The sequence below is a fragment of the Dermochelys coriacea genome, chromosome 14 (genome assembly GCF_009764565.3).
Source record: "Dermochelys coriacea isolate rDerCor1 chromosome 14, rDerCor1.pri.v4, whole genome shotgun sequence".
NCBI lineage: Eukaryota > Metazoa > Chordata > Testudines > Dermochelyidae > Dermochelys > Dermochelys coriacea.
In genome coordinates this window covers 16,450,484-16,475,836 of record NC_050081.1, presented here as the reverse complement: position 1 = coordinate 16,475,836, position 25,353 = coordinate 16,450,484, and the positions used below count along the sequence as shown (strand labels likewise).

Sequence of the window (25,353 nt, the reverse complement as noted above, 5' to 3'; positions counted from 1 at the left end):
ACTGAACAGCCGCGGTTCCGGAGTCCTGCCCTATAAACATTGACGAATAGGTATGAGATACGCAAAGTCCGAACAACCCTCACTCTCCTTTTACTGTTTGATTTTTTTCTTTTTTTAGACTTCTCTTGATGAGCCAAATTGCCCCCAGGCCACGATTAATGGGGAAAAAATCTGGCCTCGCCCCTGTACACCTTGATGGTGAGCGTGTCCCCTTGAGAAAGTCAGAGGGGATTTCCAAACCCAATGAGCCTGGATCGCCGTTGCTCTGCACCTGGGGTCATCACAGACACCAATGCACAGTGGGTGTCGAACACTCCTGGAGCAGAACGTTTCACCCGCTGGGCACTGGCATAATGGATGCCGCAAAGTGCAGGGCAATGGAGAATGGGGCCCGCTGCTTGGATTCAGCGCGAAAGACCGGTTGTATGTTGGGGGGCTTATTCTGAAGCTGGGCTGCTCTCCTCCTGCCCCCGCCACTGGGTGTGGTTTAAAAACAAACAGTGAAGGCTTTGGTGAGTTCTGCCAGTGTGTGCTACCCATCCACATGCAAAGGGAAAAAGCCAGTCCCAGCGCAGTTCACGTGCCCCTGGCAAAAAAAACAACCAACCCAAAATAATACCCTGGAGTGGTTTGTAGGGGAATAAATTACCCCTCCATGGCGTAATGGAATGTTGCTTTGGACGGGGAGTGCAGGTTCTGGTTCGTGTTGGAGTTAATCAGGCAAAATGGTTTCTCCCTGGAAAGAGCTTCCGATTCCCACTCTGTTTGGCCTCGTTGGGGCTAACTAGCCCAATAGGGGACGTTTGTTAATGTTAACCTCTTATTTTATTATTTACATTGCAGTGAGGCCTGAAGACCCCTAGTGCGCTGGGTGTTGTATGTAAACACAGTGAGAGACAGTCCCTGCCCTCAATGACCTGACCATCTAAATAGACAAGACACACAAAGGGAACATTGTTGTTTTTCGCCATTCACAGATGAGGACCTGAGAGCTGGGGCCCAGGGGACTAGGCCTGATCTGGTGCTATTGAAGTCAAGGGTTCAGTGCGAGCAGTGACTTGCCCAAGGTCACACAGGGAGTCCATGGCAGAGTCAGGAACTGAATCTAGGTCTCCTGAATCCCAGTCCAGTGCTTTAACCCCCAAATCGCCCTGCTTCCCTTTTCTAAGCAGTTCCTGTGGGGTTTTAAACCATTTATCTCTTGTTGACTATAAGGGCCAGAGTTTTATAGATAGTTAGGTGCCTATTTCCCTTTGAAATCAATTGACGATAGGGACTTAAATACCTTTAACAATCTGAACAGAGCCCTCCTACCCCCATCCAACATCCCCATTTTATAGCCTGAGAATCCTGCTGACCTCTTTGTGTGCATTAGCAGTTAAGGTCTTCAGCCTCCCTTAACCTGCTGGATTTGACTGATTTCTGTTGACTTTATGCCGTGAGAAAGTACATGTCAAGTCAGTGACCTTTAATCCTGAAAAAATCCCATGTGTATCTAGAGCAGTGATATGCAGCCTTTGGCTCTGGCCCCACATGTGGCAGTGAGAAGCCAACAGATCTAAGAGGAGCAGCTTATGCCCTACCTAGTCTTGGGCAGGTGGCCCAAGTCCCCTTCATAATGCACACAAAGTGGTGGGGAAAATGCTAAACCCTGGGATCCCTCTCCATCTTCCCAGCAGCCAGGAAGGAAGGGGCAAGCAGCTGGTGGACCAAATTCATCCCTAATGTAATTCCATGGCAGTGAGTGGAGCTGCACCCTGGATTTGCATGGTCCAGGATTTGCAGGGACCTGGCCGACAGCCAGAAAACAATCCCAGGTGCCATCCTGATGCTGCTTCTCCATGGTAGCTTTCAGCAGTGGCATCAGGCCGGGGATCCTGTGGCAGCCCAACAATGGGTGTACACATTGCCTTTTCAGGATGTCACACCAGGATTAGTTTTGTGTCTCCGCAAGGCCTGCTGCTGCTGAAATGGATTTCCAGGTCTCAGGGACGGAGAGGTGAGAGAACCCCCTTCTTCTGGGACATTTCTTCATTCTCTCAGCAAATAAACAAACAATGGGGGTGGTGCCATTTTGATTCTGGAGCAAAACACTCCAAGGCTTGTGAGCCTTGCTGTAAACTCACGGGAGTTAGTCGCCTCGTTTAGCATTGTGCCGTAGGCAGGCTAAGCGCCATAAATTTCCTGGGCAAAAGTGTTATGCCTTTGCCTAAATTAACACAGATACACGCTTCCTGCACTGAGGAAAAATCCCAGCTCAGCACGGGGTTATGTTTTTAGTTTATCTACAGCTGCAGACTCTGTTCGGAAGCCAGGTAATTAAGACATACAATGGATTGTTGCTGCCATTGTACATTTTGATTGAAGTGAGCACTAGGTATCCCAGTCATTTCCACAGCAAGGAGCCTTTGAGCCATTACGGGGCAATCTTTGTCCTGCTGCAACCAGCGCTACTTTGAGGGAGCAGTTTTCGTCTGCAGCGTAAGGTGGAAGCCAGTTAAAGTGAAGTCATTTTTTCCAGCATGGATTGCTGTAAGATGAGGTTCTCCTCTAGCTGGAATTACCACTGGTAGTTTGCAAAGCGCTGAAGCAACGTGGGACTCATTGGAGCGCCACTGTTTGTGAACTCACATGTTTACCTGAAAATTTGCCCCTGGCCATGAACTTCTAGAAATTTGGATAAAATGGGGCCCAGGGAGGAGACCAGCCCACTGTAATTTTGCAAAAAGAGTCCAAAACCCAGCTGTTGGCAGAACTGCTTCCCCAGCTCCCTGCTGCTGTCCCATCCTTCTCCAACTATAGGGCAATTCCACTCTGTGCCCAGATTTAAAATATCAAGTGGTATCTCTGAGGTCCCCTGCTCTCTGCTGACAGTGGGCACCACTGTGCAGCGTGTAATCACTGTCTTCTCTTCTCCAGGCATCAAGCGGTCAGATGACAACACCCTGACGTGCAGGCCAACCCAGAGGCACCATCTATCTTCCAGGAGCAACCTGGAAAATGAGGAAGATATGCAGTGCATGATGGGCCTGCTGGCTGTCTGAAGAGACTCCACCCTCTCTGGGACTGCATGTTTATTCCAGCATCACACTGGAGGGAGGGCAAAGCCCCCCACCCCCCACACTTCCCCAGCACTAAAGAAATGCAGAGCAGCAGCTCTGTGGGCATTAACACCTCAAATCCAGCGGATGTAGCGATACTGATTTTTACACAATTGAACCTGGATGTCTCATTGCTCCTCTCTGTGGACCCCTTCTAGATATCTATGCTAAGACAAACTGGGCTCTCCATGATAACAGCAGAAGGGGGTTTTGTTTGAATTAAGAAAGAGTGGCTACCTGAGGCTTTCCAGTCTCCTCCTGACATCTGTTCACGTGCTGTAGCCAAGGGTTAGTTGGTTCTCTCTCCACCCATTCCTGTCCCCTTCATTGTGGTGACCAGGGAATAGGGGAGGAAAGAGCTGATTTTTTTGCACCCTTCCTCCACTCCTGTCTCTTCTCCAGTCTTTGCTGATAATTTGAGCATCTAGCTTCTTAGCTGGGCCCCTGGGCAGCGCTGAAAGGTCTGCGTGCATGACCCCGCAGGAGATATCTCAGTGTGGGAGGTCTGCATGACACTGATGGCCTCCCTCCAGGGAAGTGGGGGAGGGGAATGAGCGTTCACCCCTGGGTTGGAGAGGTGCGTGCCGTCTGCACTTGGCGATTGGTTAAGAGAGAAGCATGACTGGGAGCAAGCCTAGCTGCCCATGGGCAGGCTCTCCCTCCTGTGTTCATCTGTATTTAGAGACACTCACAATTAGTTCACCTCCATCTACCTCGCAAGCATGCAGTATCCATCTCACTCGCTCAGCTGCACGCATGCTGCAGGTATAAGTTTCCCCAAGGCCTGAGCCACGTAAGCCTAAATCCTGATCTCATTAAAGTCAATGGGAACGTAGCCATTGCCTTCAGTGGGACCAGGATTCAGCTGCTCGTGCTCATGATGAGCCTCCAAGGGGCAGGCTCACATACATCCCTGGGGACACCTGTGCTGGTGCATGCAAGCGGATGAGCTTACAAATGAGGGCTGGCATACCTGAGCAGATGCCCTTAACTGTGCAAAAGACCGTGCATATGTAGGCTTATGTACATGCCAGAGTGCATGCACCCTGAAACACAGATGTGCACTTGGTTGTGAGTGCATATTCACATTTGCTCAGCCCTCCCTTGCCCTGCCAGGTGATGATGTTTTTACCCTGAGACCAACTCGTGAGGGTCACACCTGCAAATTCGTGCTTTAAATGCGACGGCTTTCGCACCTTCAAAATATCCCCTCGGTCCCCCTTACCCTCCTCCCTCCAACCAGCCTGCGGCTCCAGGCCTTTCTTTCTGCCACAAAACCAACCCCAAGCAATAACCTAGCTCCCACTGCTCTGAGCCGTGACTTAGCAAGAGATCAGAGGAAGGGCAATTATTGGCCTGGAGATGGGGGCTCGCTTCTTCATCTTCAGCCCTTGCTTCTGTCTGGTATTTAACTAGAGGATCTGGGGTAGGGAAATGGTAGCCTAGTTCCCTACAATGAAAGCCACAGCAGGGGACCAGCAGCCAGCCTCTCGGAGGCGGTGAAGGGACTTTTCCACATAGTCTTCCAAACTGCCGCCACACTGGCTCCATTTGTCTCCGCTGGAGGGGGCTCAGCACCTGCCAATGCCCCTCTCTCTGGAACAATTGCAGGGACAAACTCAGTCCCTCTCTTTGTTCCTTCTGTCTAAAGCAGAGGTGGGCAAACTATGGCCCGCGGGCCACATCCGGCCCATGGGATCCTCCTGTCCAGCCCCTGAGCTCTTGGCCCGGGAGGCTTGCCCCCAGCCCCTCCACCGCAGCCTCAGATCACTGCGCTGCCCCGCAATGCTCTGGGCAGCGGGGCTGCAGAGCCGCGGCTGTCTGTCCTGGTGCTCTGGGCGGTGCGGCTGTAGTGCTGCCAGACACCGGTGCTCCAGGCAGCACGGTAAGGGGGTGGGGAGCAGGGGGGTTGAATGGGGGCAAGGGGGCAGTCAGGAAGGTGGGGGTTGGATGAGGCAGGGGGGCAGTCAGGGGACAGGGAAAAGGGATGGTTGGATGGGGCAGGGGTCCCAGGAGGCAGTCAGGAATGAGAGGAAGGGTTGGATGGGGTGGCCGGGGGGCAGTCAGGAGTGGGGGGGTGGATGGGGCAGGAGTCCTGGGGGGTTGTCAGGGGGCGAGAAGCAGGGCGGGTCAGATAGGGGATGGGGGCCAGGCCATGCCTGGCTGTTTGTGGAGATTCAGCCTCCCCTAACCGGCCCTGCATACAATTTCAGAAACCCGATGCGGCCCTCAGGCCAAAAAGTTTGCCCACCCCTGCTTGAAAGCACCTTGCCGAGAGCGTTGGCAAACAACGACGCGTGCACTGCGTCGCCCCCCAACCTCCCACCGCTGGTACCGTTCCTCCCACTCCACCCCCACTTTTCACTCCTTTCGATTTCTGGGAGAGGTGGGGGTACTGGCCTGACCTGCTAGTCTTGGACCAGCATGGCGAAGGGCACAGATTGAGCCCAGAGAGGTGAGCCCTTTAAGAATGCAGGACAAGGTGGGGCAAAGCGTAGCAGACCCCCAGTGGGTTGTGGAGTGATCAGCTGGCAACCATTCAGCTTTCCCTTGGGACAGAGGGAAAGCCTGGGCTTCTCCCGCAGTTACCAAGGGGTCTACTGAGAAGCCCGAGGGCACGTGCAGGCAGGGGATGCCAGGAATCATCTGAGTCTTTGTTATATTCCCTACCCGAAATACCCCTCAATAAAAATCACTTTAGCAATCGACAGTAGTAAGAGGAGCTGCTTTTGGGGAGTTGGCGCCTTTTGGCCCATTGCTGTAGAATACGACAGACAGATGAACCAACAGCAGACAGGACCCACCCTTCACCCTCCCTGGTTTTCTTCCCATTGCTGTTTTCTCCATGCCACAGCTGTGTGTCAGGTGTGGGCTGAGCGTGATGGACCCCACCTTTCTGGGGCCTCGGCTCTCTCCCGCAGGAGGAGAAAAGCGGTCAGGCCCGATGAGATGTATGTCTGAGTTTCTCACTGTGCAGCGCCCAGAATGATCCTTGGAGCGGAACACGGGTGGCACGATCCCAACCTGTAACTGCAGAGTGATTCTATTCCTGCAGGTGCATGCACCAGGGTGGGGGGGGGTACACCCCTGTATACACACTGGTGCACTTGGCAAAGGCCCTGGTGCATTATGTACTTATTGCTGCATGATTCTAACAGTGAATAAACTTGTTTACATGGGAGGTGCAGCCACTAGCTGGAACTGTGGGTTGTGTTTGCACAGGGAAGGAGTCCATTTCCTTGACAGTTTTCTGGTCCATTTTTACCTTTTCTAAGATGCCAGGCCAGGGCTCAGCCAGTGCTACTGCTGCTTCCTCTGTGCAAAGAGCTCTTATCCCTTTAGGCTCCTGAAATGTGCTGAACAGCTGCAAGTTCCACCCAAGCCAATGGGAACCGCAGGTGTTTGGAATCTGGCCCTTAAGATACAGCTTCCATGTTGCATTTCTGTGACAGAATTTCCCCTTGTCTTGAGCGACCAGCTAAGGGGGCTGGGGAGGGGATCTGCAGTCTCTCCAAAGGCTAAAGATTCTGCCAGACAGGGGCACCCCAAAGCACACAAATTGTAACTTGTAGTGCTGGGCAGCCTGTCCCATCAGTGCAGGGTAATGTGATAAACTCAGTTTCTGTTCCTCTCTCAGGAAAGATCCCAGTGTGGGAACTATGGCTTTGAGTTTGAATTTTAAAATCAAGTGGATCTGTAGGTCTGTTGAGGGCAGTCTTAGGGCTCCTGGCAAGTTGCCATGGTAGCCCTCTCTCACCTGGTCAGTTTCTGCCTTGCCCCATGCTCTCCAGCCTTTGCATCAGCTCTAGGGCAGATTTCCTGTTCTCACCAGTGAGACAACACTTCAGCCTCTCCTTGGTGGAGACTCACTGGAGCCCAGTCTGAGCAGCCATATCAGGGCTGGGTGCTGGCTGGAAATCAAGAGTCTTATCATTGAGCAGATACTAAAGGCCAGGCCTGGCTCAGCTGTAACATAGACAAAGTGACCTAGTCAGGATTTTCCACCTTATCTGCTCTAGGACGCTCAGGTCTCCTGCCTTCCACTGCTAGTGTGTGTCCCAGAGAGACTGGGGAGGGGTTACCAGGCCAGATTCCTTGGCTGCAACATTCTCTATATGCAGTGCAGGGACCCAGTTTAGCAGCCATTGTTTATTCTGCTCTGCAGGTCAGAACTGAAGTGCCATATAGTAATTATAGGCTAATAAGGGGAGGACAGGAGGGTCTGGGTCCTCAGGTTAGTCAGAAAGGAAAGCAAGAGAGAGAAGGCAGGCTCTCCCTAGTTCCGCTACATATTCCCCAAATGCACCACTTAGATGGTTGGGTCATATTCCACACTTGTTTATGCCAGTGGAGTAATTCCAGATTTGCCGTGTTGTAACGGAGAGCATCACATGGCCCACTGGATAATGAAACTTCTTGTTGCTGGAAGGAAAAGCTAGCCCGTTCAGGGGAACCTGAGCATTTCTGCTTCTCAGCATCCCTGCATTACATGCTGGCACCAGGGTAAGTGAAAAGACAACAATGAACATTATGTGGAAACCTATGATGGCTACGTTACACGCTTACCCCAAGGCTTTCTCTCTCCTGGCTAAAAAGGGGACATAAAGAACTCTTGGGGCCTGTTTCACCAGGAGCATGGAGAGTGGGAGTCCTGGTGCATTGCAAGGGAAGTTCTGGAAGGAATGAAAGTGTCTTTGCTCTTTGCCTTTTCTGACAACCCAGTTCTGGAAGAGAGTGTCCATTAAGTTTAACAGAGACCTTTAAACCAGCTCAGCCTGTCTGAGCCACCCAGGGAGCTGCAGAACAGCAGCCAAGAAACAGAAATGGAGCACCGCTGAAGGTACTCACATGAAGTGACTGCTTAAGCTGGTAGTATAGGGTGATTCCTGACTTCATCTTTAGCTTATTGCTATAAACTGAACACGTGAATAAATCTGGGTGGCCAGGTGGGCTAACGTATTGTAGCAACCTTCCCCCAAGGGAGACATGGGTTCACATTCAGTTTGGCAGCATTATAGTAATTCCTACTGGGGAACTCTGCCTACCTGATGGTCATTTGGTGCTCAGGAGAAGCCCAGGTGAGATCCTTTGGAAGAGCCATTTGGGTGACTAGCATTACACTAGCAGAATGGTTTGCAGGCAAGTGTCAGGCAGGCTGGCAGAGCTTTCCAGGGCAAGCTTACATGACCGCTTGCCACAAGTGAAGAGACACTCATCCTAGCCATTTCTAGTGGAGTGGTTCTCCAGTTGTGAGCCATGATCCACCAAGGATAGGAGGAGTCCTTTCTGAGGGGTCAAAGAACAAAACATTTTGAGCTGCCAACAATGGGTGACCGAGAGGTTTGGAGGAGACCAGGTTCCCTGGGGGTGGGGGATCTAACTCTTAGGGTACTTAAATGGGGAAAGTTGAAGAACCTCCTCACTAGCCCTTAGCTCAACTCCTCGGGATGTGCAGCACTGTCTTGATCGTGCTTATGTCTCCAGGAGCAGGGTGCTAATGCTAACCATCCATTCACAGATGCACTTGCTGGCCCTCTTCACTCACTGCTCAGCCTAATTAAGCTAGATCTTCATCTGTCATAAATTTGCAAAGAAAGGAAACCAGTTCCAAATCTTGCTTCAATCTTAAAAGTATGTTTAATGAAAGGTATCGCACATCTATTAAGGGCTAAAAATCTTCTCTCAGTGACACTGAAGGAAATTCAGAATAACTTTACTGACTTCAGCTGAGTTCTCCAGATTTACAGGGTGCAGTTGAAAGCAGGCTTGGGCCCTTGTATCTCAGCCCAGTCGCCAGCCAAACAAAACCTGCACAATCCAATTTTTCAAGCACCTTTCTGTGTGTGGGCAAAGACATTTGGCATTATGAAGACACAGGGAGCATGAATAGGGATATTTTGCTCGCCCTTTTTTCTTAGCTATGATGATTAGAAAGCTCAGATAAGGAAGAAGCTCTTCCCCTGTAAGCTCTGAATGGTTTCTCTTCCTAGTGATGAAATGGATCTAGAGGTTTTGGTTTAGGCTGACCAGACAGCAAGTGTCAAAAATTGGGACAGGAGTTGGGGGGTAATAGGTGCCTATGTGAGAAAAAGACCCAAAAATTGGGGCTGTCCCTATAAAATCGAGACATCTGGTCACCCTATTTTGGTTGGAGCATCTGGTACAATGCTGTTCAGCAAGGCAGAATGCAGCTGATCCATGATGACTCAGCTGCTGGGTCTGCCCACAGGTCTGGGTCACTGAGAGAAAGTAGTGATCAGTTACAATCAGCAGGTGGCATGCATTAGTCAGAAACATGGCTGAAGATTAGTCAGAGGACAAATGGCTCCGCATTCTTGCACAAGGGGTTGAAATTATTCTACATTATTTACTTCTCACTGACCCAGAGGAGAGAGGGAATGCAAAAAAAGGAGTTTTATAAAGGGTGGGTGGAGAGCCCACAACGAAGGCTATGATCAACTCTAAGTAAAGTACAACTGATGAAAGAAAACAAATGGAATGATTCTGTGTGTGTAGGATGGGGAGTTTGATGCCGATGAGTAATTAATAAACCATACTTTGCATGTCTATAGCACCTTCCATCCATGGATTGCAAAGCACTGTAAAGGAAATGATGGATGTTACTTAGATTGTAAGCTCTTTGGGGCAGCGACCTCCCGGGGGGGGGTTGTTTGTACAGTGCCTAGCACAAAGGGGCCCTGGTCCATAACTGGGATGCCTAGAGATTACTGCAATACAAATAAACAAATACTGATCATCACAATAGCCCTGTGAAGTAGGTCTGTATTATTATCCCATGCCTGGGGAAACTGAGGCACAGAGTGAGTAAGTGACTTGCTCAAGGGTCACCCAGAAAGCCTGTTGTAGATAAAAGACTAGAGACTAGATCCCTTCAATTCCCAGTCTTGTCCTGTTGCTTGAATGTCGTATCACTGGGGGGGAGGGAAGAGAGTGAGCTAATCAGTCTGGCATCAACCTTGCATCTCCTTTTAAAGCTGGACTTATTATGTTAAAAGGGAAATGCTGATTATCATGTCCCCCAGGAATGGGTTTCCTCTCTATTGATCTCGGAGACTGGGGAACAATCACATCAGGGCCAAATTTGGAGAGACTGGATCATGATTTAACTTTCTTTGACTCAGGTGAGTTCCCATTAACTTCAGTGGAAGTTTCCCCTCCATACAGATGGAGCTGATGCAGGGTAAGGATGACAGAATTTCCCCTATAATGACTGGCTGGGAATCCCCAGAAGGCAAGGCTGCCCCTTACTCAGGGCTCATCTTCACATACAGCACTGCCGAGACACAACTGCAGCACTTTAATAGAGATGCTACTATGCTTGGCATAGTTAGTCCACCTCCCCGAGAGGAGAGCTTTCCAGTCAACCTAGCGCTGTCTACGAGGGCATTGGGTGGGTATAACTACATTGCTCAGGGGGGTGGATTTTTCACACCCCTGAGGGACATAATGATACTGATGTAAGTTTGTAGTGTAGACCAGGCCTAACAAACCCACCTGGTCTCTGGAGGTTTAAGAGACTCCCTGATTCCTAGTGAAGAAGCACAAGGAATTAGGGTTCTTTATGGGGGAGCAGGTATATTCTGAGTGGCATCCAGGGGTGTTGTGCTGGAAGCACAAAGGAGCAAGGAGAAAAGCGACATCTTATTTAAGGAAGGCCCCATATCATACCCCATCCTGGGTGGTTCTGCGAGCTCTACCGCGCCCTGACTCCCTGCTTGCTGACCACGAGGTGGTGAAGCTCACGGGTTGTCTCTGATGGAGCCAGGAAGGAAAATCATTTTCTGAAGGATCTGCATTAAGTATAAAGCAGCCATTCGCAGGCTCTCTCCCAGTCCATGTGATGCCCACCCTGCTGTCAGAGATACATTCCCTGTGTGGCACAGGACACTTCAGCCGGTTATTATTAAAACCCCAGAGACAGATTTTGCCTAAGCACACAAACCTCCGTTCCAAACTGTGTACAAACTTGAAAACATTTAGCAGGGCGCCTTGGCTGTCCACGTACTTGGTAACTGCCTAGATGCCACGAGAAAGGACTGAGGGTTTGTGGGAGCTCCCAAAATCGACTCAGTAGTGAGGTGCATAAACAAAGCACTTTATTGATTACTTCTGCACTGCCTGCCTGTGTCTGCATTCACTTTCCCCCCACACACACACCTTCCCACCAGTGATGGCACAGTAGGAGCGTTAGTGTAGACAGGGCTGCAGGTTCTAACCCCTGTCTTGTCTAACCCTACTCGGAGCAGCTCTAAGGTGACACAGAGGTTAGAACACCCGCAGCTGCTAGTGCTTTGTTCACACTAGAGCACCCCCTTTTGCTAGCATTGGTAGAGCTGGATCAACAGGTGCAAAGGTGGGAAATTTTAGGGAATGCGGGGATGGAGAAAACAGAAAAGATCTAAGAGCATCCACGTAAGGTGGTGGAATCTCCATCATTGGAAGTTTTTAAGAGCAGGTTAGACAAACACCTGTCGGGAATGGTCTAGATAATACACACGTGTCGTGCTCACTGGAAAACCTGAGATGGATTCTCTGCTGGGTCACCTCCCCTTTGGTGGTCCAGACTCCTGGGCATAAATCTGGAGGGGATGGTCCTAGGCTATCACAAGGTGCTCTTTCAAAAGTTGGTAGTGAAGACATACCCTTAACTGCCGCTCCCAGGTTATTCATGGGCTGCTTTGGAGGCGTGGGGCACCAGAGCTGTTATCCCACAGGAATATTTTATTTGGAGAATCCAAGGATGAAAGTAAATTTACGTTAACCTGATTTTCCTGCTTTATTTTTCACACTGGGGCAGCACCCTAGGTGTCCCGGGGCAAACCCCCAACCGTCTGCCTGGTATTTTGCAACCTGCACAGTGGGCTTGTGTAACACAATGGGCAGGCTGGGTCAAGACCCCTCTGTGCCAGATCTGCAGATGGCGTGAGTCTGTTACAGCCCCAGCAGAGCAGCAGCACATGCTTTCAGCTCTGCAGGCTCTCTGTGCCTCGGCCAAGATAGCAGCCGTCACATTTGTATAGGAATGTGTTGGGCCCAATCCATCCCGGGTATGACTCTGTGGCACATGGCTGGTGAGGACGCATTGTACGATGCTGTTGCATGGAAGTTGCTATGCAAACCCCAGTGGTACAGTACTGGGGTGGTTGTTCTCCGGTTTCAGGAAGAGATCAGAAGCTGCTGATCGCTATCATGTGGCAAGGAGTGGCCGGCAAATATCAGCACTGACTGGCCGGCATCTCTGCAGTGATTCAGTAAACTTCCTTGACACAGCTCAGGAGCTGAGGGAAAACCAGGGCTACACAGTCTCAGCTCTTCCCTCCCCTTCCAGTCCTTGACTGGGCTGGGCCGAAGGGGAGTTTTGTTTATCTCTTTCGCTTCCCCCATGGTGCGGCCCAGTTGCAGCGCTGAGATGACTGATTAACAGGGATTTGGGCTGCCAGGAGTGTGTGGCCATGTTGCCGTCCCATTGGAGGCTGGGCCCAGACACAGAGCTGAGAGCGAGCAACCCTTGGACACTAAACTCCACCTCAGAGCTCCAGCTAACCTGGGTCAGGGCTGGGCTTCGGGGCACTTTCCCTCCTCAGGGAAGCGTCTCCCACTGACCCATGTTGGCTATACCAGGGGAATGTGCTGTGGGGGGCACTATGCTTTTCTCTCTTGAGCAGGAGTTATTTTTCATTAAGGACTCAGAATAACTGGCTTGTGGGGGCAGGGGGCAGGGAGTCATTATACGGGAATGTGACTGTAACCATCTTAATTAAAGCATTGAAGAACCCAGCAGTCCCTTTGATTGAGGAGTCTGTCAGCCCCTCGCTCCCCTTCAGCTTTCCCCCTGAGCTAATGACTTCAGGTTACACACAGAGGTCACGGCTTCATAGAGCCCAGGCAGGTAAGTGGAAAAGGGGCCCACTTCCTCCCAGATGCCAACTCCACTGACTGCAACCAGGCTGCCGCAGGGGTGAATTGGGCCTCCAAATGCTTAGCAGCAGCATGAAAGGCTTGCTATTATTTCCTCCTACAGAAAGGAGAGAGCCCCGGGAAGAGCAGGGACCTCTGCGCAGGGATGCGGCCCCCCCTCCTTATCCTCTCCCAGCAGCAGACAGGGTAGGCAATTGGAAAGAAGCCCTCTTCCCTGGGCAGCAAGAAGAGGCTGGTAAATGGAGTTTAACTGGGCAGAGAGGATCCCGAAATTTGTCCCAAGCGAACAGAGCGCTGAGGGTTTCAACCATCCCCTTCTTTTCAGGGCATCGATCATTCTGGTTGTCACGTTGGGGAGGTTTTGGCAGCAGTTTCTTTAGCCTCCCAATGAATAATAGGCATCTGTGAGCTATTTCAACTGGACTTTAATTTGTCTTAATGAAACTCAGAGCAGTAGTCCCACCTGGCCCCTCTTTTGCGGCCACCACACCTAAATCAGTGGACGGCGACCCCTCACATACCAGCTCCATCCCTTTAGAAAACAAACCGGGCCCAGTCTTAGCTGGGGATTTAGAAGGGTGTTCTTTTCTCGCCTCCAGATGTGCAACATTCAGATCCGCGAACAACAACTCACTAGGGAAAGGGGGGAGAGAAAAGAGGGGGAAGAAAAAGAAAAAAAGTTTGTCAAAGAGGCCGAACTGCAGATGAAACTGGCAAGTGACTGCGCTCTCCATGGAGATGAGTGGGCCAATGACAAGGATGGAAGCTGTTTATAGGGGCGGAGTGTCTCCATAGCATCCAGTGAAGCCTTTTTGAGCAGCTACTTAATGACAGTCATTCTGCTGCTTACAAATCACTGCAGCTCTGCAATAAAGGAGCTCTGGCAGAGCTTTGGGTAATAATTTATCCAAGGGGGGAAAAGTAGAAATTCCCTTTTTTCCAGAACATTCCTGCTGAGCTGTGAACTTTGGGAGCCGTGGGACTTTGATAAGGATCAGGTAAGGACCCCAGACATATTTAGTTAGTTTGTTTTTGTGGCAAATGCAGTTAGCTTTATTTCTGCAGCTCAGAACATTGGAAAGTGCAGAAATTTTTTCTGCTGCTGAAGGTGTCATACCGGCTACGCTAATCAAGGCCGTAAGTAAGAGAATTTATTTGAAAGTTAATGGGTAACTACGCCATAGTGTTGGGGGTTTTTTTTTACTTGCAGGTGTATTTAGACAGAACATTCCTTTTTCACAATGCACAACAGTATTCTACAATTTTAACAGTTTGGTGCAGTAACACCTCAGATTTTTGTTTAGTTTTGCACCTTTTTGTGTGTTTAAAGAGAGGGTGACCTCTGTTGCAAACCTTCACTTGCTGGGAGTTCCTGGATTGTTACACTTGGTTTTTTAATTTCGAATCTCCAGCATTTTATCGTAGCTATTTAACAGCTACATTATCCAAATAAGACACCAGCAGAATTTACAATTACATCTGGCTGTTAGCTTGGCACAGAAGAGATGTTACACACCTCTGTGGCCTGAAATAACATTTGTATTCTAATCGTGACTGCATTTCTCTTTGGAAGAAATACACAGTTATGACTGCCAAAGCAGTCAAAGGGATTTAGATGCATCTTCCATTAAAATTAATAGATGCTTTACCTCTAAATCCCCTGGGTTGCTATAAATATCTGTATACACCTGTCGTTTTCAAAGATGGCAGGCCCCTGCATAAAGAGAAAAATGAAATGCAACAAGGAAACGGAAGGTAGTAATCTAAGAAATACTCAGGGCACTTTGACAAATGCAGGAGGCTATTATTTTGGTTTGTGGCCCACGGAATTAAAGTCCACCAAGAAAAGTGTTAGCACCCAGAAGGAGGTACAAGTCTCTGGTTTGGCGTAGTGCTCCCATGGTAATTCTAATACAGTGTCAATAGCATCATAGCTGCTTGGATTCTGGTGATTCAGAAGACAGCTTGCTATGAATGGCACAAGTGAACTCCATCTGCCTTGTGTGGGAGGCTGGATGGAGGAGGGAGACTCAGCCATCCCTGGCGTGACTTCGGTGTCATTTGCAGGGGCACACCAGGCATAAATGGAGCCAGGGTCTTTGTGAGCTTAGGTTGAAAACCTGTTGACTATTGTGAGTTGCCTGTTCGTCAGGGATCTTGAATCTCTTCATGTTGTTCTTGCAGGATCGCCCCTTTCCCCCCTCCCTTCCCCCACCTCGGTTCACCCCACACCTCCTGAATGTTGGACCTGCCCATTCTGGCCTCCCCAGACATGACTGACAGCTGGTTGAACCTGCAGTCAGAGGAAGAAAGAGGGCAGGAAAACAGCATGGGGGACTCTGCCAACCTGGACGACAGTCTGACCAGCCTACAGTGGCTGCAAGAGTTTTCCATCATCAATGCCAACGTGGGCAAGTCTTCCTCTTCTCCCAGCAGCTCGGACCCGCACGGCTACCATAAGATCCCTGGCTCTGCTGCTCCTTGCTCCCCCTTGGCTGCTGACCCAGCTTGCATTGGGATGCCCAACACCCCCGGCAAGCCCATATCATCTTCCACCTCCAGGACTACTCACCTGGGGATGGGCATGCAGGCCCAGTCCTTGGAAGACATAGATTATAAGACCAACCCCCATGTGAAGCCCCCTTACTCCTATGCGACGCTCATCTGCATGGCCATGGAAGCCAGCAAGAAAACCAAAATCACCCTTTCGGCCATCTACAAATGGATTACGGACAACTTCTGCTACTTCAGACACGCTGACCCCACCTGGCAGGTAGGGATCCCAAAGAGCCACCATTCCTCCCTCTCTGCATCTGTCCCTAAAGATAGGCATGTGCAGTGTGCTGGTTGGGCTGGGGCGGACTTGTCCCAACTGATCAGACACTGCAGTAATGGTGCCAGTAGAAGAACTTGGGCAAATAGATGAAGTCAGGTATTCCTCAAGAACTGCTGGTGGTCCCGCTCCAAATTGGCCCGAGCAATACAAGAAGGAGCAATGGACACCGTGTTCCAACATTGTGCGTCTAGCATCCATTACATGTGTTTAAAGGAGCATCAGGAGTTGTGCTGCCAATTCTAAATGGTTCTGCAGAAGTGGGAGTCTTTCTGTTGATATATTAACATTGGCAGCAGACCTTCTAATGGTGGCACTCATGGCAGCAGTTCTTTTCTTTTCTTTTCTTTTCTTTTCTTTTCTTTTCTTCAGGATCCAATGAATGACTTTTGGTGTTTTCCTGCCCAGGTCTTTTGCCTTGAGTGAACATTCTGTAGCACACGAAGCTGCTGTAAACGAGACCATAGCCCAATATAAACAGGAATTTACCCTTGTCAAATTTAGCGATTATCTATCACTCCTCCAGTGCTGGACAGAGGCAGAGATTGGCGGCAAAAGGACAAATTCTCCTCTGTTACATCAGCACACTTCAGTGGTGCTGCACCAGTGTAATGGAGAAGAGAATTTGGCTCAGAAAGCGCAGAAAGGAGAGGAGAGGGACAGCGGGAACGAAAAAGACAGTGGAGGAGAGGGGATGAGACTGGGGAACAATGACAAAGAGAGGATGGAAAAACAGGGAGAACAAGCTGAAGGGAGTGGGGAAGGGAGATTGTATCTGATGTGTTTAACTTCTGTATCAGGATCAGAGACCCCCGAGAGGCTCCCCTATTCCAGAGATTAGAAACCCAACAGTGCCTTGAAAGGTGGCTTTGACCAGGTGAGCTATTGGCTACAGTGAGATGGCCATTATTCTGCGATAGGCCACTGCCATTTTGATGATACTGAAAGGTACAAATTCTGCAGTAAGCAGTTGAAACTCCTCACTGCCGCTTGCCGGCGCTCCCGTTGGGAGGCATCTCCATCCCTGAGCACCACCTCCTTGTTCTCTTCAGACATACGAACTGGCAGCCCTAAAACTGAGGACTCCTTTCTTCATTCCCCTGGTGGATTAGTGAATTCATCAGATCTCTGAGCCAGCAATTTCTACAGCCACAAAGGAAAAGATCTAGGGGAAGGGTTAATACCTTTATGTAGAAAATCCCTGATCAGCAGTGTTTAGATCAGCAAACACTGTTCCTTTCCAACATATAGTACAATGGAAAGCTGTGCCCCCTTTCAGTACAGAGCCTTATATCCTTCAGGGGCTTGTGGAGTGAGGAGGAAAAATTCATCATGGTGATGAGAGCCCTGAGCCTCAGTGCTCCTTTGTCTTGCCTTCCTTCTGCCAATGGAAAAATGTGTCCAGGGCCAGCTTCCTTTGCCTTCTGTTCAAAGGACGAACAACTTCCCTAGATTGCTGGAGATCATCATAACAAAGATAATGCTAAGTAACACCCTGCACTCCTTTCAAGACTGAACCATACCCTAAACTGGCTGCAGCCTGGGAGTTAACCTGAAGATGTTCCCCAAGCTGGTGGGGGTAATCACTGGACCAGGTTCATCTCTGGTCACAAAGCCACCTTAGGCCTCCTAGGGAACGTATTCACCACAAGGACCTTCCCCACCTACACTGGCTCCATGCCCTCCCCTGCCTGGAACTCCTGGCACAGATGGCGTTCCAACAATGCGTCATGGGTAGGAGGAGGCGTGGCCAGGGTGTTCCCACCACTGGTTAATCCTAGGCTGCTGCATGGGCCATATTGGCCATGGCAGGCAGGGTGCCAATTGAGTGTTGCACCTGCGCTAGAGATTGAGCCAGCCCTGGCAACCCCAGGATAGGAGAGGTTCAAGCTCTGCAGCAGCATAGGGGTGAATCAGGTCCATCAAACACGGGTTCCCATGGCGGTGGGCACTGGCCAGCCACAGATGAAATGGCTGCAAAATCCAGTTTCCACGGTTCAGCTGCCTGCTTACCTCGTTAATGTGCCAACTCCTTCCGGCTGTCGACCGTCCTTTTAAGAACTTTGAGAACAAGGAGACCAGACCTGCCCTGCTTAGGACATGACTCCAGAATTGTTCTGGGTTTAAACAAAATCAGTCTGACAAAACAAGGAGTTGCACCCAGGTGGAAGTTAGCTAAGCCTGGCAGCAGCCATGGGACCATGACTAGATCAACTAGTGCCCACTGTCTCCCCTTCAACCTCACCTGCTCTAAACCCAGGTGAATCCTGGGCATCTCCAACCCATACCTTGTGCTTGTGATAGCTCCCCAATCTCCATTCCAGGTTGGCACATGTATTGTGAAATTGGAGGGGGCAGCAGTAACTGGTTCACTTATTCTGTAAATTGGGAGCAGTTCCACTGGAGCCGGCAGGGTCACACTCATGGTGTGAGTGCTGGCAGAGTATGGGCACAAAGGCTGTGAGCGCCGGCGATTGAGGGAAACTCACCTAGATAAAGAACTGCCACAGATGTGAGTTCTTGTAGGTTTACATCCCCTAGAATTAGCACATCAATGTTCTTGGGCAGTGGGGAATACACAAGAGCAGACAAGTAGGAGGCAAGTGGTAGGTAATATTTTGACTTCTCTTCCGAATTCTGGATAATTACCATATTTTCAATTAAATGCGTTTATAAAAAAAAAGTTCTCAATCCCTCTCTGCAAAGATGCAGGTGATTAGATTGCTTGTTGCAGGGAGGAATGATAAATATGCTAACTGGCTGGGTAATAATCAACTGCAGGCAAGCCAGGCTGAGTGAAATTTGGGGGTAGGGGTGGAGAATTTGGCTTGGAATTCTCTGACCTTTGTAAAATTTCATTAAACAGTAAATTCTGAATCCCTGGAGTCTGGAATGTTTGCTGGATTTCCCCCCCTTTCTTTCCTATTCTCCCACCGTAGCTGTGTTCTCATCCCTCTACCCCAATTCCTGTAAGTGGAGACAGACTCAAAAGGTCATGCCACCCATATGCAGGGGGAGATGGATAGATTCCTGTGGGAGCTGCATGCTTTGGAGAGGAGCCAACTTGCCCAGGGAGTTTCAGCCTGGAGGAGGGGTGTTGGTTTTTTGTAGGTTTTTTTTTTTTTTTGTAAGGGCTCCAGGCATTCAAGCTTTGTTTTTGCTATCCGGCAATACGGATTATGGATGAATAAGCATAAAGATATCCAGGCAACGTTAAAAAAAAAAAAAAAGCCCTTCACCATATCCAATCTCTTTACCCCCTCTTGGCTTTGTATAGTGTAACACAGCGTTATTTACCCAATAACTGAGTTTCCTTTCTGATTATGCACATCACTCTCGACATTCATGTTTTTCAGAGCAGCTCGACGGGAAGCAGAAAGTTCCTATTCTTTTTTCTTTTTTGCAGCTGTTTTAGTTTGTGTTTAGGAAGATACAGACAGTGATTTCATACCAAGCTTTCCTAAGTCTTATGGACAAATTCAGCAATGGTGCTCGAAACAGGAGCAATTAATGGGGGGTGCAAATCCAATGTAAATGGGCCAAGGCCAGCCCCATATGCAATCGGTTCCTAGTCAGAGTAGGAATAACTAGCACGTGGGCCTGTGCATTGAGGGCATTTCTGAAGAAGGGAGCACACATGCCTAAGTGGGATCTAGGTGCTGTGATGACACCAGAGGTAGAAGGGTATCTACACTTGGCTAATTTTGCCAAATCATTTCCCACTGTTGCTAACACTGGCACAGCTCACACCCCATCCCGCCTTTCCATGGGAATGATCCAAATTCAAGAAAAAAGACTCCTGTTGAATTCAGTGGGCTCTGGATCAGGCCCCTTGTCTCTGGCTATTTTGGATCGGTTTGGAATGGAGGTGGCTGCCTCCACTTTGATACTTATATGGCTGGCCAAGGAGGTTTCTGCTCTACCACACAACTCAGGATTTGGCCTGGGATGTGTTTTCCTGTTGCAGCCATCTCTGTTTTCCGATTGTTGGAAGCTCACTGATGGTCTTATGTATCTTCACCCCACTGGAGGGGTTTATGTTTTGTAATGGATCGTTTACAAAGTTGCACATGTTCAACCTTGCTGTTTTCTTTTGGGTTTAGAATTCCATCCGGCACAACCTATCCTTGAACAAGTGCTTCATCAAGGTGCCGCGAGAGAAGGATGAGCCAGGGAAAGGTGGATTCTGGAAGATCGACCCTCAGTACGCAGACAGGCTCATGAATGGAGCCTTCAAGAAACGCAGGATGCCCCCTGTGCAGATCCACCCGGCCTTCACCAGCAGAGTCCAACAAGAAGCTGGGACTGCTGCCAACCAGGCAGCATCCTCTTGGTCCAGTGACAGTGTCCTGAATGTCAACATGGAGTCACAGCAGCTGCTCAAAGAGTTTGAGGAAGTCACGAGTGACCAGAACTGGAACCCAGCGGATGGGAAAATGGGCCACAAACGTAAGCAGCCATTGCCCAAACGGATGCACAAGACAGCTCGCCTCTCTAGCTCCCCCTTGCTCACCCAGGAAGAACAGACAGAGCTTGGCTCATTGAAAGGTGACTTTGACTGGGAAGCTATCTTTGATACCACCTTGAATGGTGACTTCTCCACTTTTGAGGATCTGGAGCTCACACCTCCAATTAGCCCAATAACCAGAGATGTGGACTTGACAGTGCATGGAAGACACATTGACTGTCCACAGGAATGGTGCCCAGTTGGGCAGGATCAGGTCCTAACAGAATCCAACCAGAACAACTTAGACTTTGATGAAACCTTCATGGCCACTTCTTTCCTTCAGCATCCATGGGATGAAGAGAGAAGCGATTATCTCTCAAATTCGGTCAACATGGACCAGTTGTTTGAACTCAACGACTCTTCTTTGCCAACAGACATGAGTGACTGGAGCAGTATGGGATCTTTTTTATAAGAGGCCGCTGCCGGTTAGAAGGATCAAGTTAAACCCAGGTAGACTTTATCTATTAGCAAGATACTCCCATTGCTGCTGGAGATTACAAGGGACAAGATCTCTAAAACGGGGACATCCACGTTGACTTTTATCAGCTGCAAAGTATGGTTATTCACAGAAACTCCAAAAGAAACTCAGAAGATTTGGCTGGATACATCTGTTAGCAACACATCAGGAGAAGTCTCTGCCTCTTGGGTTTCCCTAAGAGAAGAAATAATTACTTATTTTGGGACTCTGTTTTTTTAAAGAAAGGTAGATTATCCTATGTTTTGTGGAAATGGAAGGAACATATGTTCCCTCTAGGACAAAGGAGAACAGTTGCTAAGTTACATGCAAGAGCTGAGATTTCCTGATGACTTTGGACATTGTAGACCATGTGCAATTTCCTTCTCCTTCTTCTCCATTTGACTCTCTCTCTCTCTCTCTCTCTCTCTTTTTTTTTTTTCCTCTGTCCAGGGATATTCCCAGATATAACATGAGATAATTAAGTAGCAGGTAAATAAAAGTCCCTTCTGGGTTCTATAAATTCAATCTCCCTCCAGAATTGGGGCTAGGGAAGAAGACGAGATCTGTAAAATCAGATGCAAATCAGCAAGTCGCCCTCTTCAGATGTTTTTATATAGTCTATTATATATAAATATATATCTATTCAAAGAAACCTATATTTTTAGCACAATCAGTAGAGTACCTTTTTGATGGAATGGCAGTGGAAATGGGGGTTTTTCTGTGCTGTATAAAGACTAATGTTAATTATTCTGCAAATTTAAAAATGAAGAGTGTCAGATGTTTATTGTAACAAAATATGCAAAGGAAAATTCCTACATCAGAAGCAATGAATTTCTTTAAGGATTGAGAAAAGGATCAAGACAGGAGAGAAGGAGAAGAGACTTAACTTTCTCCAGATTGTGCTCTTACTTATTTTTGTATCCTGAACTCCTTGCCTCGAGTCACGAGCGATTGTATTTGCTGTAAGGCCTAGAATGGTGTCACTGTGAACCTGCTACATTTCTGAATGATTGACAAAACAATGTACTATTTTCTGATCAGAAACTGTAAACCGAAAGCATCCCCTTCATCAGCCTGTATGTCAGGCTCTGAACAGCCTTTATGATGATCCAGGAGACAAATCAAGTGATGAGTGATTAAGGACCAAGCCTTCTCCCTCAGTGAGACAGCTGTGATCAAATGTCGCTTTCTTTTGGAATTGTTATGTTGGGGTTTCCCATGCAGGGGGATGCTCCCCAGCTCTTGATGATTTTGTATTTTATTTAAACGAATGTTCTTGTATGGGACTAACGAAAAATGAAATCTGGATCCGGGGCTCGGTCAGGGAGTAAGAGGCCAAAGACTGTGTATGCAACAAACATTAGTTATGAACAAAAGCAGAGTTTAGAATCCCTTCTCTGCCTTATCTAACATGTCCCCTTTACTCTGCTCGTCTCCTAAAGCAATAATCAGTCTGAGCACTTACCATCTCCAACCCGCTGCACAAAGGTTAACCAGTTAATTCTCACAGCACCCCTGCAAGGTAAGTATTATTACCCCCTTTTACAGATGGGGGTGACAAGGCAGGGATCAATTAACTGATTTGCCCAAGGCCTAACAGCATAGCCTCGCTCCCAGTCCTGTGACCATACTGCTTCTTAAAAGGTGTGAAGGGGATGCCGGCAGGCTAAAGGTTTCTCCAAAGCAAGTAGAAAATATCATGGTGTTTTTCAGTGCCTGGAAAGGCAGAGCAAGGAGAGGCAAAGTGCCTGACTCCTTTCTCGAGACTTAACAACTTGGGACCAGAGCCTCAGCTGGTGAAAATTGCCGTAGCTCCACTGACTTCAACAGAGCTATGCTGATTTACCTGCCGAAGATCTGCCCCTAATTGGTTTGCTAATGGGAGTGTGGACAGGTGTCTGTGAAATATGCATAGGCAGCAAAGAAATATTATGGTAGTTAAAAATAAAAAATCTTGCTCAAACTTGAATTCAAGCTCTAGAGAATCAGATTCTAAGCCTCTCTGTTGGTACAGGCAAATATAGTTAACATAACGTAGCTGCTAGTTAGCAGAAAGAAGAGGTTACTTTGGAGTGTGTTAGACTTGTTGAAAAACATAAAACTATAAACTTTTTTTGTTTGTTTGTTTAGAAACTATAGTAAGAATTTAGGAACCTTGATGTGAGCAAACTAACTTAGCTGGAGTCTAGTTGTCGTTTTAAAAAAATAGCCTGATTTAATGCTGGAAAAGACAACCCTTGTATTAACTAATGAATTAACTTGCATTCAAGGTCACAGAGGTCGGAAATGCAATGCATTGCATATGGGTTTTCAGGTACATAGGGCTAGATCCTCAGCTGGTGCAAATCGGCCTAGCTCCATTGAGGTCAATGGAGCGACTCACGCTTAAAGCAGCAGAGGATGATGTTGACCCATTGATCTCCATACAGGTAGCTGCTGGAGTGGGGTGGAACTCTTAGGGTGTGTCTACACTTCAATAAAAGACCTGTGGCACAACCGTGGCTGGCCCAGGTCCACTGGCTTGGGCTCAGGTTTTGGGGCTAAATATTGCAGCAGGAGCCCAGACTCTGAAACCCCATGGGGCGGATGGGACTCGGAGCCTGGGCTCCAGCCCAAGCCTGAACATCCACACTGCAATTTTTAGCCCCACAGCAAGAGTCCTGCAAGCCCAAGTCGATTAACTTGGGCTGTGAGACTCATTGGCATGAGATTTTTCTTGCAGTGTAGATGTAACCTTAGGGTCCATGGTTTAGACAATGCTCCCCTGGGTCTGGCGGACAATCAAAAGATACAAGCTGCAATGACTGCCAAATGGCTCCAGAGGGTGGTCCCACTAGTCCCCCATAAAATGAGGAAGTAGGGTTGGAATTTTAACCATCTCACATACTCAGTGAACAACCTCCAAAAAACCTCAGCAAAAACTAATGGGGGGTGTCCTCCACCAGCCTGCACTGTTTCAAGAGCTGGCTGCATTTCCACCCAGTGAGACATAGCTGCATGGCTTTCATCTCCATTCCAAGGCTACTGGTGATCAAACTGGGCCTAGTCCAGTATTTTGTTTCTTTTTTGTAATGCTTCATTTTTTTTTGTTTCTTTCTCCTGTTTCGGGGCCTGTTTCATACAGATGCTGGAAGAACTGCAAAGATAAGTGTGCAATTTAACCTTTTTCATGGAAAGCTATTTACAATTAAAAAACATGTCAAATGAAAAACTGGTTTTGCCTCCTTGTTTCCCTAAAGCACTGATCTTGAGTCTCTTTCTGTCCACTACTTATATGGCCCCCATTTACCATGGCAGCCGAACCCCTCACAATATTTTTAATGCATTTATCCTCACAGCACTCCTGTAAGGTTGGCCAGTGTGGTTGTCTTCATTGTATAGATGGGGAATAGTGGCACAGAGAGGCTAAGTAACTTGCCCAAGGTAAGACCGAATGTCTGTGGTGGAGCAGGGACTTCAACTCTGGTTTCCCAAGTCCAGAGAGTGCCCTAACCGCTGGATCATCTTTCTTCTCTTTTAATGGAGGCATAAGATTTTTAGGGATGGGAGAAGTACACCAATCTGAGTGGTCAAGATGTAAAATGCAATATTATTATTATTTATTTCTACTACAGTAACTAGAGGTCACGGAACTAGGGGTCACCCAATCAAATTAATAGGCAGCAGGTTTAAAACAAACAAAAGGTAGTATTTTTCACACAATGCACAGTCAACTTGTGGAACTCCTTGCCAGAGGATGTTGTGAAAGACCATAACGGGGTCAAAAAAGATCTATATAAGTTCATGGAGGATAGGTCCATCAATGGCTATTAGCCAGGATGGGCAGGGATGGTGTCTCTAGCCTCTGTTTGCCAGGAGCTGGGAATGGGCAACAGGGAATAGATCACTTGATGATTATCTGTTCTGTTCATTACCTCTGGGGCACCTGGCACTGGCCATTGTCAGAAGACAGGATACTGGGCTAGATGGACCTTTGGTCTGACCTAGTATGGCCGTTCTTATGTTCTTAATGCCTAAAGACTCTCATGGGTTGAGAAGAAAAGCTTGGAAAAATGACCTAAGTGTGCCTGAATCTGCAGAGACCCTGCAGTAGTAGCTCGGTGGAGTGTGAACTGCCTCATTCATCTTAATGAGGTGTTAACACCAAGACTCATTGGGCTGGGAGGCCTAGCCCATGCTAACCCCAGCAGAACAGTGTGTGTGCAAGGGGCACCAAAAGTGCCGCAGGCTCAGCCCACTCAACCAGGTATGCCTCAGTTACTGGGGTAAGTCCTAGGAGATGCCCCTGTTACTGCACCTGTCTGAGAGGGAAGAGGGGACCCCTGCAGGAAGCAGAAACTCCTGGGAGGGAAAGTGGGGCCCCATGCTACTGCTCCAATCTCTCTGGCCCCCATGTCACTCAAAGTGAAGAGATGGGGCCACAGCATGGGGTAGAGCCAAAGGAGGTCTTGTGTCTTGGTGGGTATAGGCCCCCATATTGCCTTAATCTGTCTATACAGTATCAACACGTAATAAG

General features: G+C 48.6%; 2 protein-coding genes across 5 annotated transcripts in view; both read left to right on the top strand.

The window, feature by feature from the left end:
* RNF157 (ring finger protein 157) overlaps window positions 1-4,116 on the top strand; it is a 76,329-nt gene extending 72,213 nt beyond the window's left edge. For 2 of the 4 annotated variants that reach the window (XM_043496387.1, XM_038371619.2), the window contains 2 exons: window positions 10-50; window positions 2,920-3,056. In XM_043496387.1, the coding sequence (XP_043352322.1) occupies window positions 10-50 (41 nt within the window). In that variant the 3' untranslated portion in view covers window positions 2,920-3,056. Of the gene's footprint in view, window positions 1-9; window positions 51-1,918; window positions 2,000-2,919 lie in introns of all 4 variants that reach the window. The other 2 variants (XM_038371614.2, XM_038371615.2) reach the window with 2 other exon arrangements.
* A 9,427-nt stretch (window positions 4,117-13,543) lies between these two features.
* On the top strand, window positions 13,544-24,219 carry FOXJ1 (forkhead box J1). The gene is made up of 3 exons (XM_038371620.2): window positions 13,544-14,038; window positions 15,225-15,813; window positions 19,977-24,219. Exons 2-3 carry the CDS (start codon window positions 15,280-15,282, stop codon window positions 20,790-20,792), a joined length of 1,350 nt encoding a protein of 449 aa, XP_038227548.1. The 5' UTR covers window positions 13,544-14,038; window positions 15,225-15,279; the 3' UTR covers window positions 20,793-24,219.
* The last annotated feature ends 1,134 nt before the right edge of the window (window positions 24,220-25,353 follow it).

What these genes read in the sequence shown, in the direction of transcription:
- FOXJ1 (XM_038371620.2), top strand. Translation starts at nt 15,280, where the DNA reads ATGTTGGACCTGCCCATTCTGGCCTCCCCAGACATGACTGACAGCTGG. An exon ending in ACGCTGACCCCACCTGGCAG is followed by an intron (nt 15,814 to 19,976) that starts GTAGGGATCCCA and finishes TTTTGGGTTTAG; the next exon opens with AATTCCATCCGGCACAACCT.